The 14,991-nt window shown below is 39.7% G+C and overlaps 1 protein-coding gene across 27 annotated transcripts in view; it reads left to right on the top strand.

Moving 5' to 3' along the window:
- Nucleotides 1-14,991, top strand: part of RIMS2 (regulating synaptic membrane exocytosis 2) — a 605,437-nt gene that overhangs the window by 168,639 nt on the left and 421,807 nt on the right. For all 27 annotated transcript variants that reach the window (XM_061439193.1, XM_061439200.1, XM_061439191.1 and 24 more), the window contains one exon: nt 6,176-6,486. In XM_061439193.1, the coding sequence (XP_061295177.1) occupies nt 6,176-6,486 (311 nt within the window). The remainder of the gene's footprint in view (nt 1-6,175; nt 6,487-14,991) is intronic.

The following is a 14,991-nucleotide window of genomic DNA, read 5'->3' as shown; positions in this document are numbered from 1 at the left end:
GACACACTAAGTGATTAAGCACAGCACAATGTGGATAGCCCAGAGAGGATGGGAAAGTATTAATACATAGTGTCTTTAATAGAAATCAGACAGCATCCTTCACACCTTGCAGTCATTTATTTTATGTATTAATATCCACTGAGTGTTAACAGATAAGGAAAACTAAGCTCATAGTGCTTCTAGTTCTTCTTTTTTTTTTTTTTTCATTTTGTGCTGCTTGGAAATGATACTGCTTGTACAATGAGTTAACTTAAATTTATAAATTTGTACACATAGTATCAGACATTTATCTAGTTTGCACTGGGTAGGGCTGGTTATAGCCTCCTCTAACCTACCCTAGTCATTCTGAGGAACACACTTGTAACTCATTGAACACACTGAGTTGGGAATTGCTGCCCTGATGGCTCTCTTAACTTTACCAAACATCAGAATCACCTGTAGGATTTGGCAAATAAATAAAAGAAAATAACATATTTCTGCATTCTTTCCCAGTTTCTGATTCAGTAGGTCTGGGGTGTAGCCTGAAAAGGTACACTTCTAAAGTTTCCAGGTGATACTTAGGCTGCTGTTCTAGGGATACTCTTGAAACTCTCTGGAAGAGCTTAAGTAACCTGCTTACCTTGTGACAAATAATGAAGCAGCAGTAAGTTGTTTCTGCAAATGATCATGATTAGATAGTTGTCTGTCTCACAAACTCTCATTTCTGTTTCATTATCAATTATCAGGTACAAAAGGATGTTATTCTTCAATATTCTGAGTGTGACTTAGTCCAGATAACTTCATATCATAAAATCATATAGATGTATTATCACTGTTAACATGAATCATAATTTTTTTTAAAAAACCAGAAAAATTCAAATTTAATTTTTAATGTTATTTTCTGGTTCTATATTTAGTTGCTTTCACTTTTAAAAGAGATCTGCAGTACCTACATTTGTCACAAGATGGCATTTAAAGGCTGAAGATTTTGGTTGAAATTTGATTTTTGAGACTATTGATGAGTTAAATGTATAATGTTTCATATGTATTCAAACCAAAAGAAATTTGAACTATGATGTATTTTTTAAAATTTGAGTGAGATTTTGATATTTTAATATAAAAAATGCTTTCTTATTATAAAAATTAGATAGTAACAAAAATTAATGTTATTGATGATTAATTCTTTTGGAAACAGACGAAACATGAATCTTAGTGTAATAGCATAAAAATTTTATTACATTACATCCCCCAGAAAGATTTCAAATGATTTCAAGTTAGCAAAAATTTAGGTCTTACTGTTCTATAATGTATAATGTCTTATTATGCAAATAGAGTTTCCCAGGTGGCTCAGTGGTACTCCTTCTGCCAATGCAAGGAACACAGGAGAACTGGTTTGATTCCTGGGTTGGAAAGATCCCCTGGAGTAGGAAATGGCAACCCACTCCAGTATTTTTGCCTGGAAAATTTCATGGACAGAGGAACCTGGTGGGCTACAGTCCACAGGGTCAAAAGAATTGGGCACGACTGAGCAACTGACTGAGCAAATAGATTCAAGGGATTAGATCTGATAGACAGAGTGCCTGATGAACTATGGACGGAGGTTCGTGACACTGTACAGGAGGCAGGGATCAAGACCATCCCCAAGGAAAAGAAATGCAAAAAGGCAAAATGGTTGTCTGAGAAGGCCTCACAAACAGCTGTTAATAGAAGAGAAGCGAAAGGCAAAGGAGAAAAGGAAAGATATATCCATTCGAATGCAGAGTTCCAAAGAATAGGAAGGAGAGATAAGAAAGCCTTCCTCAGCGATCAATGCAAAGAAATAGAGGAAAACAATACAATGGGAAAGACTAGAGATCACTTCAAGAAAATTACAGATACCAAGGAACATCTCATGCAAAGATGGGCACAATAAAGGACAGAAATGGTATGGACCTAACTGCCGGGGTCCAGCCCTGGTGGATCCAGGGAATTCAAAGCGGGGACGGCGTAGGCGAGGATCAGGAAACAACTGCTTAATTAAACGTTAATTAAGGATATAAAGAGTAATAGAATAAGGATAGCTCAGTGAGGAAATTCAGTGGAGAAAAGAGGCTGAATAATTCAGCCAGAAGGTGAGCGAGAGAATGACATGGGGAGACCAAGTTTTGGTGAACAAGGCCCGCACTTTATTTTCCAAAGTAGTTTTTATACCTTAAGTTATGCATAGAGGATAATCGGGGAAGGGGTAGAGTCATGCAGCAAGCCAGGCTTTCTTCCTGCAAACTTATCATATGCAAAAGCTTAGGTGATTTGCATCATCTTCTGGCCCGGAGGCCTGTTAACATTTTAAGACCCTTTCTTCAGAAAACTTATTTTTCTCTAAAGGTGATTGGTCAGGAGCCACCCTCCAAAAGCATTAGATAAAGTTGCATTCCTACACAGCAAAGGTGTGGTGGGCTATAACAAGAAAAAGAATTAGCTCAAGGGTCCCAGGTTACAAACATTAAAGCTATGCACTCAATACTTACACCAATTATATTAATCAATACACTGCCAGGGACACAGCAGGTAAGGGATATGGAAACTTAGCAGCAAACATTGGCCCAACAAGTGAAAATCCCTTCACCAATACAATTTCTAATCAATCTTTTAACTGCTCAAAGGAATCTGTATTTAGACAGTTTCGAACATCTCATGCCTCTCACAGTTGGGAGGATCTGAGCAATCACATGTGGCCGGAAAAACCTATTCAGGCAGGCTAGAGGACTTCCAAAGGAGTTTGTAGGTTGAAACACTATCACACCCAGGAACTTTATTAACTGGAGCTGTAAGTTAACTCTTCTTTTCAGAGAGAGGTAGTGGGGGACAACCCTCTGTAAAGTCAGAGGTGTAGGTGAGAGCACAAAGCAGAAAGTAGGCAGACTCTGGTTTTGGGGGTAGATGCTCGAGAATTTCCAGGGGGTACTCCTGAGGCTCGATCCCGCCTTTGCGTATGCTGAGCCTCCTTCCTCATGACCTTTGCCACGGGTGGAGTTCCTCACGCTGGCTCCTGGCAGTGATAGACTTCCAGTTGAGCTATTCCAGACCCTGAAAGATTATGCTGTGAAAGTGCTGCACTCAATATGCAATATGCAATATGCACTCAATATGCAATATGCCGGCTCCCGGCACCTAACAGAAGCAGAAGATATTAAGAAGAGGTGGCAAGAATACACAGAAGAACTATACAAAAAGATCCTCATGACCCAGATAATCATGATGGTGTGATCACTCACCTAGAGCCAAATCCTGGAATATGAAGTCAAGTGGGCCCTAGGAAGCATCACTCAAACAAAGCTAGTGGAGGTGATGGAATTCCAGTTGAGCTATTTCAAATCCTCAGAGATGATGCTGTGAAAGTGCTGCACTCAATATACCAGCAAATTTGGAAAACTCAGCAGTGGCCACAGGACTGGAAAAGGCCAGTTTTCATTCCAGTCCCAAAGAAAGGCTATGCCAAAGAATGCTCAAACTACTGCACAATTGCACTCATCTCACACACTAGTAAAGTAATGCTCAAAATTCTCCAAGCCAGACTTCAACAGTATGTGAACTGTGAACTACCAGATGTTCAAGCTGGTTTTAGAAAAGGCAGAGGAACCAGAGACCAAATTGCCAACATCCACTGGATCATCGAAAAATCAAGAGAGTTCCAGAAAAACATCTGCTGTATTGACAATGCCAAAGCCTTTGACTGTGTGGACCACAACAAACTCTGGAAAATTCTTAAAGAGATGGGACTACCAGACCACCTGACCTCTTGAGAAATCTGTATGCAGGTCAGGAAACAACAGTTAGAATTGGACATGGAACAACAGTCTGGCTCCAAATAGGGAGAGGAGTACGTCAAGGCTGTATGTTGTTACCCTGCTTATTTAACTTATAAGCAGAGTACATCATGAGAAACACTGAGCTGGATGAAGCACAAGCTGGAATCAAGATTGCTGGGAGAAATATCAATAACCTCAGATATACAGATGATACCACCTTTATGGCTGAAAGCAAAGAAGAACTAAAGAGCCTCTTGATGAAGGTGAAAGAGGAGAGTGAAAAAGTTGGCTTAAAACTCAACATTCAGAAAACTAAGATCATGGCATCCAGTCCCATCACTTCATGGCAAATTGATAGGGAGACAGTGGAAACAGTGGCAGACTTTACTTTCTTAGCTCCAAAATCACTGCAGATGGTGACTGCAGCCATGAAGTTAAAAGACGCTTACTCTTTGGGAGAAAAGTTATGACCAACCTAGACAGCATGTTAAAAAGTAGAGACTTTAGTTTGCCAACAAATGTCCATCTAGTCAAAGCTATGGTTTTTCCAGTAGTCATGCATGGATGTAAGAGTTGGACTATAAAGAAAGCTGTGCACCGAAGAATTGATGCTTTTGAACTGTGGTGTTGGAAAAGACTCTTGAGAGTCCCTTGGACTGCAAGGAGATCCAACCAGTTGATCTGAAAAGAAATCAGTCCTGAATATTCATTGGAAAGACTGATGCTGAAGCTGAAACTCCAATACTTTGGCCACCTGATGCAAAGAGCTGACTCATTTGAAAAGACCCTGATTCTGGGAAAGATTGAAGGCAGGAGGAGAAGGGGAAGACAGAGGATGAGATGGTTGGATGGCATCACTGACTCAGTCACTGACAGGGGGTGTGGTGTGCTGCAGTCCATGGGGTCACATAGAGTCAGACACGACTGAGTGACTGAACTGAACTGAGCAACTGAGCATGCAGGCATGCACATTATGCAAATAGAAGACATAGATGTTGCCCCCAGTGAGCTTTGAATGTAGTTGGAGAAACATGAAGAGAAATGTATATCCAGTTTGAAGAGAGAACAAAATAAAAATGATCAAGTACAGTGTTGTTTGATATAGACTGTACAAACAATGTGAACTGAAATAATGGGCAATGAAGCAAAAATTTTAAATTGCATTTTACAAAAGCATCCTTGTATCGGTTGAAAATAGCATGTTGAATTTTTCTTTTACTGTGATTATCTATATTATTATAATTGATTCAAACCAAGGAGAAATGTTTAGCCATCTGGAGAGCCTTAAGATTCAGTATTTGACATAAATATGACATTAAAATCACTTGATTTTTTTTGATTAATTGAAAAACATTTTTTGGAAGAAGATAAAAGTTTATCTGCCCATACAGATGTTAGTTTTAAAATTCTTTGATTCCTGGAGTCTGAAAAACGCATCTATTAAAAAATCAAGAGTAGGATGATGGTTACCAGGGGATGGGAGGGAGAAAAGGGAATTTGCTGTTTAATGGATATAGACTTTGAATTTTACAAGACACACAAATTTTGGAGATCTGTTTCACACCAATATAAATATACCTAATACTACTGAACTGTGCAGTTAAAAATGGTTAAATTGTGCATTTTATGTGAAGTGTCCTAGTAAAATTATGAAAGTGTTAGGTTTCTATTAATCAGCAATATTCCTAAGCTTTATTTTAGCCATTAAGAGCTACTCAAAAGAAATAAAAGCCCCTCAAGAAGCTGTAATATATTTGGTGATAAAAGATTAACCTATTATTAGTAGGTAACCTACTGAAAGTCCAACATAAACCAGGCATTGTGCCATGGTGCCAGACATTTTATATAAATTATTTCAATCCTCAAAACAACAACAGGAAAATGAATATTAATATCCCTATTTCTTATTTTATCATTAAGGGAACTAAGTTCTATAAACATGAAGGTTCAGTACCTTGTTGAACTTTGAATTTAGTTGGAGAAAAATGAAGAGTAATGTATATCCAATTTGAAGAGAGAACAAAATAAAAATGGTTGCCAAGGTTCCTTGGAGTTGGTATTAAATCCAATTTTTTCTAGCCTCAAAATCCATTTTTTGTGTATTTTATTATGCCTCTAATTTAAATAAAAAGCAATTAAAGAATACAAAGAAACAAGTAGTAATTATACATTCTAGTTTGGTATTTCTACTGCCAGTAAATATTGTCTATTTCATTATAGTTATTTTGACAGAGTTAAAAGATACGTAATTTAATTAACAATAGTAGTTAATCTGGATTGTGTTTTAACTTTAGAAAGAATGACCATACATACATATATATATATATTAGCTTGAGTTGTTGTCTCTCTTTTTACTTGCTTTTAACTTTGGAAACACTAATTTCTTTTCCCTGTATATTCACGTGCAGGTTATGTGGGTATGTAATTTGTGCCGAAAACAACAAGAAATCCTCACTAAATCCGGAGCATGGTTTTATAATAGTGGATCTAATACACCACAGCAACCTGATCAAAAGGTTCTCCGAGGACTGCGGAATGAGGAGGCGCCTCAGGAGAAGAAAGCAAAACTGCATGAGCAGGCCCAGTTCCAAGGACCCTCAGGTGACTTATCTGTACCTGCAGTGGAGAAAAGTCGATCTCATGGGCTCACAAGACAGGATTCTATTAAAAATGGGTCAGGAGTGAAGCACCAAATTGCCAGTGACGTAGCTTCAGACAGGTAAACATTTTGCTTAATCTTTAGGTAAATATTATTTTTAAACTTCATTCCAAACAGAAATAAAAATACATGACATGTTTAGGCAACAAATGAGTTGTCTAAATATAATGTAAATGTCCATATGTTTTATAGCAATGCTGAAAGTGATGTTAGGACTTGAGCTCTTATATGTTTGAACAGTCATAGATTTGATGAAGGAGTGTCAGATTGTTCCAGAATAAAGAAGTGAAATGAAACAGGGAGCCTTGGTAGGAGGTCATGATCCCAGGAAAGACAAATGGGCATAAGAGCAATGGGAATGAAGGAGATGGTTTTTAAGACACTTTGGAGAGGTTGGATTGATGGGACCAACTGGAAGAGGAATTGAGAGAATAGGGAAGATTAATCACGTTTCCACAGGTTCTACCTCAGGTTGAAGCATGAAATGGTTTTCCAGCTGATGAAAGGGTTTCATAGTTTGATTTTTCCATTGACTAACTCTGTTATTAACTCTTTGGCTCAGTTCAATGGGCTTCTCTATGTTCAAAGTGTTAGACTTTTAAAAATAGTTTATGAGTCTTAGATTTCCTAATTTTGGAAGGGGAGAATGAAAAGTTTTGTTGGGAAGATTATTTTTCTATACCATATTCCTCTGTTTGAACTGACAATTAAAAAAAAAATCTAGTTCACACTATGTTATCTGGAAGTGGCAGATGCATTTACATGTGAACAACTATAAAGTCATGCATTTGTTTAAACACAAATCTAAATTGTGCTTACAGGATGGTCGGTTCTGAGTGTTACTAAAATGCAAGTCTGTGTGCCCCACGCACAGTGAGGCCAATAGTACCAAAGCTTTGGAGTCTGGAACAGAGAAAGATATATTGCGATGCCATGAGAGGAGACAGGTGGCTCACATCCTCAGAACCCCAAAAGCTTTCACCAAAGCCCTTCATAGGAAAGGTGAGGGAGGGGTGTAGTTAGCGTCAGATCCTTTGTTCTTGAGGTCAGGTCATGGTTGGGTAAGAATATTCCCACAAACCTCCACCAAAACAAATGATATTCTCTGTTCTGACAAGAAAAGGCAAGGTCCCGAGTCTCAACTTCTGCTCTGTGAGCTCCAGGCCCTGGCTAAGAGAAGGGGGCTGGTTACCCTGCCCAGGAGTGTTCACATCCAGCACCCGGTCTAGGTCTTCCTACCGGGGTCCGGGCCTGGCAGATGAGGCTGGCAGTGCTCTCGGGAATGGGTCCCCAGACCCTGCGTGGCCGTCATCACTGAGGGAACCCAGTGCCCAGGACTGCAGGCTTTTCATTTAAACTGGAGAGAATCATTTGTGGCAAATGCCAGTCAGATTAATTCCCAGCTCACAACAATTGCCCTTCTTTGAGAAGAGCCCCAACCACAGAGGTGGACCTGAAGTAATGGTGTACAGTGTTCTTATAACTTAATCCCGACCTCTGGCCACCTCCTAGGGGTAGACAACTGATCAAGCTGTACCAGTTTTTGAAACTTGAATGGACAGACTGAAGCTGTTACCTTAATGACAGTATCCACATACTCAGGTGCTGAGGCCTCCATGGACTGTGACTCATGGAGACTGCCCCCGCCATTGGTAAAGGCCTGGGCCCAGCTACTGGGCAGACTTGGCAGGGGCTCTGGAACTTTGCAGGGCACAGCCCTTAGCCTGTCCCAAGCCACCCCAGCACACCTGCTGCTCCCCAGGCCAGAGGCCCAGGAGGACCTGGGGCAAAGGGCACAACCCACCTCTCACTGCCCTTTCTGCCTGGAGGATCACTGGAGTCTGACTGTTGACAGAGGGGACCTCTAGCCACTGCTCTAAGGGTCTTGTGCTAATGGTCACTTGCTGGCCAGGTAAGAGTGGTGTGCTAAGGGCTGCCTGCCCACACTGCCCCCATTACAATTTGAAGGCAAGGAACAAATCTCTCCTTTAAAGTTAACATCAGATTCTGCTCAGTAGGAGTTTCTTAGTAACAGAATTTGACTTAGTTTTGTGATGTAGATCCCCCTCCAACTTGAGGACACCTGCTGCCGCTGCTTAGTCATTTCAGTTGTGTCTGACTCTGTGCGACCCAATGGACTGTAGCCCACCAGGCTCCTCTATCCACGGGATTCTCCAGGCAAGGATACTGGAGTGGGTTGTCATTTCTGTCTCCAGGGGATCTTCCTGACCCAGGGATTGGACAGCTGACCCCCGCCCATTTTCACAGTGACAGCTCTTAACTATCTTTCTGCAGAGCCTGGACTTTGGCCGCTGGCCTGAGGTCTGACCCAGTGTAGGATGGTGATGCCCTCCAACCTCTGTCTGCCACCCAGTCAGTCTTTTCTGGCTGGACACCCCGCCAGGTGCCAGGAATGGAAAAGCTCAGACTCGAAATCAAAAAGAGGGGAGCGTTGGCTGAGAACTGGAGGACTGTGATCCTCCATGTCTGTAGGGTGGGGAAGGTGCTCAGCTGAGGCGGAAGAACCCAAGCCAGGCTGGCTACCAGCAAGACCTGTCCCCTGGCGTCCATGACCCTCCAGGCTCATGGCTGTTTGGAGTCTGGCCATCTCGACTCCTCTGCTGGCTCTCAGAGCCTTGCCTGCCTCTAGCAGACATGCCCCTGAAGGCGTGCCCTCAGCCCCATCACCCACGCCCCTTCTGTGTCCAGCTTAGCTGAGGCACGCCTGCCTCTATTCCATGAGCACTCAATTATAACAGGTAAGGTAACTATGAGTCACTTTGCTGTTGGTGTTCAGTCGCTAAGTCATGTCTAACTCTTTGTGAACTCATGGACTATAGCCCACCAGGCTCCTCTGTCCATGGGATTTCCTAAGCAGGAATACTGGAATGGGCTGCCGTTTCCTTTTCCAGGGGGAGTCACTTTAGAAGATGCCTGAAGCCATCACCCTGGTGATGCTACATCTTAGGAAAATAATGAAATGATGGCTGTGCTGGTTGTTTGAAAACTAGCAAAAGTGAAACAGACAGTGTAAATCCTATCTTGGGCAAAACAGTGGTGATTTCATGGCTGGTATGTTGTGAACACGTCTCAGTGCAAAATCTCAGGAACTCAGGAATTTTAAGCTTAGAGGACCATCTTAGATTGAGGACACAAAAATTTAAGAGCAGGTAGTTTTTTATACGTAAGGCAATCCAAGGCATTGCCTGTAGGGATGTGGGAAATGATCCAGTTAAGGAAGCAATACAATATTGGATGCATTCAAGACCTTAACCTCTTAGCAATTGTGTCTCAATCTTACTGGTACTTTTGGGAGACAAAGTATCATTTCACAGAGTTATCCTATGCAATGGGTAAGGAGGCTGCGGGTATTTATCCATAACTTTCCTTTGTTGTTGGATTAAGACTATTTCTGGTGGGTATTAACTCTCTGGAACTCATTGCTCAAGCATATTCCTGTGCCAGAGAAAACAGTCAGGCAGAATATTACAAATACAGTAAGAAAGCATCACTATGTAGGGAACAGTGAAGGAATAAGGCAATGTGTGTTGAGACAGCAGCAGTGTCTGCTACACAAGGACTTCATGAATCAGGAAAAATTGTGAAATGGCAAGTATAATGATCAAAGTATATGAACTTTGATGGAAAAAATAGATGATAACCAATGGAGCTAGGATTTTAAATGAATAAACGGTAATAAAATGGATAATGGAAGCAGACTCCTTCAAAAACTCGATAGTTGAATGAGATAGTTTCCTTTGGACTCTAGAAAGTTAGGTTTAGGAAGAAAAAAGGAAATATTAGAAGCCTGTTTCACATAATAGATTATTAAGCTTTGGAGTGCATATTGTTAAGAGGTTATGGACGTTAAAAATAAACCCAACAAATTTATGAGTAATTACTTCACCACTGTAGGGAAATTAGAAGCATATCTCTAATCTTTGAAGAAGGTGGTAAAAACAAATATATTTCTTTCAATATTATCCCTTGATGCTTCTTTCACTGACAAAGGACTAGCCCAAATGAACAGTAGAATTCTGACACATTATGGGGAAGCATAATTCAGAATTATGAATGTTGAAAGCTGAACATTCAGAAAACTAAGATCATGGCATCTAGTCCCATCACTTCATGGGAAATAGATGGGGAAACAATGGATGACTTTATTTTTTTGGGCTCCAAAATCACTGCAGATGGTGATTGCAGCCATGAAATTAAAAGACGCTTACTCCTTGGAAGGAAAGTTATGACCAACCTTGATAGCATATTAAAAAGCAGAGATATTACTTTGCCAACAAAGGTCCATCTAGTCAAGGCTGTGGTTTTTCCAGTGGTCATATATGGATGTGAGAGCTGGACTGTGAAGAAAGCTGAGTGCTGAAGAATTGATGCTTTTGAACTGTGGTGTTGGAGAAGACTCTTGAGAGTCCTTTGGACTGCAAGGAGATCCAACCAGTCCATCCTAAAGGAGACCAGTCCTGGGTATTCATTGGAAGGACTGATGCTGAGGCTGAAATTCCAATACTTTGGCCACCTCATGAGAAGAGTTGACTCATTGGAAAAGACCCTGATGCTGGCAGGAATTGGGGGCAGGAGGAGAAGGGGACAACAGAGGATGAGATGGCTGGATGGCATCACCAAGTCGATACACATGAGTTTGGGTGAACTCCAGGAGTTGGTGATGGACAGGGAGGCCTGGCATGCTGCAATTCATGGGGTCACAAAGAGTCGGACACGACTGAGCGACTGAACTGACTGACTGACTGACAGTTGTGATTGGAGTGACTGGAGTTATAAATACCCTTCTCTCAATAACTGATAGAACCAGTAGGCAGAAAATCATCAAAGATATAGTAGACTTGAAAAACAGTATCAATCAACCTGACCTAATTGATATTTACAGAACAATCCACCAAACAACAATAGCATATTCATTGTTATTAGTGGTACAAAGAATAGTAAGAAGATAGACCGTATTCTGTCCTTTAAACAAGTCTCATTGTGCTGAAACAGTGAATATCCATTTAAAAATGAAATTTGAAGCTTGCTTTTTTACCATAAAAATAACCAAAAATGGATCATAGCTATAATAATAAAAATTAGAAGTATAAAACTTATCAAAGAAAATGTAGAAGAAAATCATTGTGACCTTGCTTTGGGCTAAAACTATAAAGCTTCTAGGAAGAACCAGAGGAGGCTATCTTCATGATAGAGGCAAAGATTCCATAGATAAACACAGAAAGTGCTAACCATAAAAGCCAAAACAATGACAAACTAGACATCATCAAAATAAAAACTTTGTTCATTAAAAGATACTAAGAAAATGTATAACCAAATTAAACTTTAAGAAATTTCCAGAGAAAATATTTGCAATACATGTAGCTTAAAAAGAAATATAAAGAACACTTACCTTTAAATAATATAAATAAGGGACTTCCGTGCTAGTCCAGAGGCTGAGACTCCAATCTCCCAATGCAGGTGATCTGAGTTCAATCCCAGGTTGGGGAACTAGATCCCACATGCTGCGATTAAGAGTCACATGCTACAACTGAGAGGCCAGGCACAGCCCAATTGAAAAACAAAACAAAAGCCCTAAAAGTGCAAAAAGTATTTTCTTCACGACGGAAATGCACAAATGGCTGCTAACTTGATAAAACTACAAGGAGAATGTCCTGTCTTTATTCATTTGAAAGATGCAAAGCAAGACAACAATGAGACACTTTAGATGCATTCACTTGGAAAACCTACAATTGTAAAACAAAAACGAAAACCATGATATCATTTAACATCTGTGAGGATTTGGAGCAATTGGATCCAACCAGTCCATTCTGAAGGAGATCAGCCCTGGGATTTCTTTGGAAGGAATGATGCTGAAGCTGAATCTCCAGTACTTTGGCCACCTCATGCGAAGAGTTGACTCATTGGAAAAGACTCTGATGCTGGGAGGGATTGGGGGCAGGAGGAGAAGGGGACGACAGAGGATGAGATGGCTGGATGGCATCACTGACTCAATGGACGTGAGTCTGAGTGAACTCCGGGAGTTGGGATGGACAGGGAGGCCTGGCGTGCTGCGATTCATGGGGTCGCAGAGAGTCGGACACGACTGAGCGACTGATCTGATCTGATCTAATCTGATCTCAAATACTTTGCTGGTGAGAGTATACTTCCTCTACTTCATTTACTCTGCTGGTGAGAGTAAATGCTTTCTGTTTTCAGATGAATTAAACTTGAACCATTGTCAAGTTTCTTTCATTTAAGAGACATAAATGGAATTGCAATATATGCCAGTTTGCCCAGGACAGTCCTGTTTGCACCTGCTCTCCTGGCAGCCTGCACAGGTTGGCTTTTATCCTGGATTTTTTTATATGAGATATTTCATTGAGTTGCCTTACAAACTGGCTTGAGTTTGATAGGTCTCCACCTTATACTTTTAGCTTCTGACATGATTTAATTCTCTGTGGAACACATGTGCAGTTAACAAAGTTCTGATCTGAAATACAGCCAGCAACAGTCTATCTTTTCCCCAACTTTTCAGACATAAGATAGTTAACATTCCTCTTTAAGGACAGGATGTAAGCTCTTGTGGACAAAATGAAGTGTGGTTGAAAGGTGGTGGTGGGAGGAGTATTTAATATCACTGTCCCACTTACCCTGTGGTTATAAACCAATTTTGTCATGGCTCATTCTTTGGCATTTGAGATGCAGAAATCAAAGTTTGCGTAGTCTTTGGAAAATTTAGATTATAGTTTGGATGTTTTTTATATAGTGGTATTGTCATTTATTGTAGACTTTAAATGTGTAAATGTTTATATATTTTATTATTTGGTAATTTAAAAAGCTTTTGCAATGAGTATTTCATCAGCAAGGTGCTAAAAATTGAAAATGTGTTTTAACTGACTGTGTATAACCCGCACAAAATTTTTGTTTCACTTGCCATCTACTAGGGGGCTCATAGTCACTGAATACATCACTGCAGAAAACAAAGTATCTGGTGGAAAAGCATCTATTTCAAAAATTAGTATAGTTATTTTAAGAAGAACCAAAAATCACAGAATAATACATATATAGATGGTATAGTTTACATGTCATTTTGAGAAACATTTATTTTACATGAAATGACTGCTTTAAAATTAATTTTACTTATTTTGAATTCCAAGTTTCTTTGTGCTCAAAAAGTAAATTACTGGCTTCATTAACATAAGAACGCCATTGCACTGGTAAGTGTTGACCTTTTAAAAAGAATTTTGAAAGTGGTGGTTATCAACTATAAGACACTGAAAATTTTCCCTATAAAAAGTAAGGGAGGAAATGAACAAATTAAACAGATTTCATGATGTAAGAGTCAGGTATCTTCTTCATCAATGTAGTCCTAGCGCCTTACACAGTAATTGATACAGTGTACTTAGTGAAGGGCTTCTCTGGTGGCTCAGTGGTGAAGAATCCACCTGTCTTGCCCCAAGATGGAAGTTTGATCCCTGGGATGGGAAGATCCCCTGGAGAAAGAAATGGTAACCCACTCCAGTATACTTGCCTGGAAATCCCCACGAACAGAGAAGCCTGGTGAGCTACAGTCAATGGGGTTGCAGAGAGTTGTACACGACTTAGCGACTGAACAATCAATATCAATGTGCTCGGGGAACAGTTACTGAAAACCTGAATGAATGGAATAATAAAATAGCTTAAGGAAAAAGAAGGCTGATCTATAAGGGCATGGGGATGTCTGACAAAACCCCAGGAAAAGAATGAGGATAAACTTTATGAACAATTGGAGTTATGGATTCAAATTCTACAAACTCTTATCTCACTGTATATACTGGTTTTCAATATGAAGGCTACTACAATATTCCTTTCATTCATTTGTTCAACAAATTTCTATTGATGGTCATCTTTCCTACCACACGTTTTTACTCTTCAGCTGTTCTGTGTGGTAGGAAAGATGACCATCAATAGAAATTTGTTGAACAAATGAATGAAAGGAATATTGTAGTAGCCTTCATATTGAAAACCAGTATATTATCATAATTTTACATAATGCTTGGGGATTTATATGGTAAGTTAACTTAAAGAAAAGTGATGTAGAGAGATTGAGTAGTTAGGAAACAAAACTTCGCTATGAAAATGCAGTTACAAAGTCTAAGATAACGCATAGTTGAACTGGGATTTATGCTACTTAGGGTTGAGATAGAGCATGAAGTATAAATTCTTGCCATTTGAAACCTATTAAAATGCCTCAACATTTAACTATATAATGGTACATATATAAGAGTGTTTTAGGAGGGGCTGTGTGCATTTTGTTCTGACATTCAGTATCAAAATTGATCTTGCCAGTGGCCCATAAAAATATTACCCAGTCTAAAAGGATATAAATAGCATTTTATGTTTCAGGTCTCTTAAACTGGCTGCAAAATCAAGAGCAACTTCTGAACTCATTCATAGCATATACTTGTTAGTGAAGTTAGATTAAATTTATTTTTAATTTATCAGCAAGTGTTAGAAATTATTTTCTCCTAAATGACCTAGTATTATTCTAGATTCATTGAATTATTCTATAGAGATAGCTTTGAT

This window comes from Bos javanicus, chromosome 14 (assembly GCF_032452875.1).
Source record: "Bos javanicus breed banteng chromosome 14, ARS-OSU_banteng_1.0, whole genome shotgun sequence".
Lineage (NCBI taxonomy): Eukaryota > Metazoa > Chordata > Mammalia > Artiodactyla > Bovidae > Bos > Bos javanicus.
Note: the sequence above shows the minus strand (reverse complement) of the source record. Positions and strands in the feature narration are given on the sequence as shown.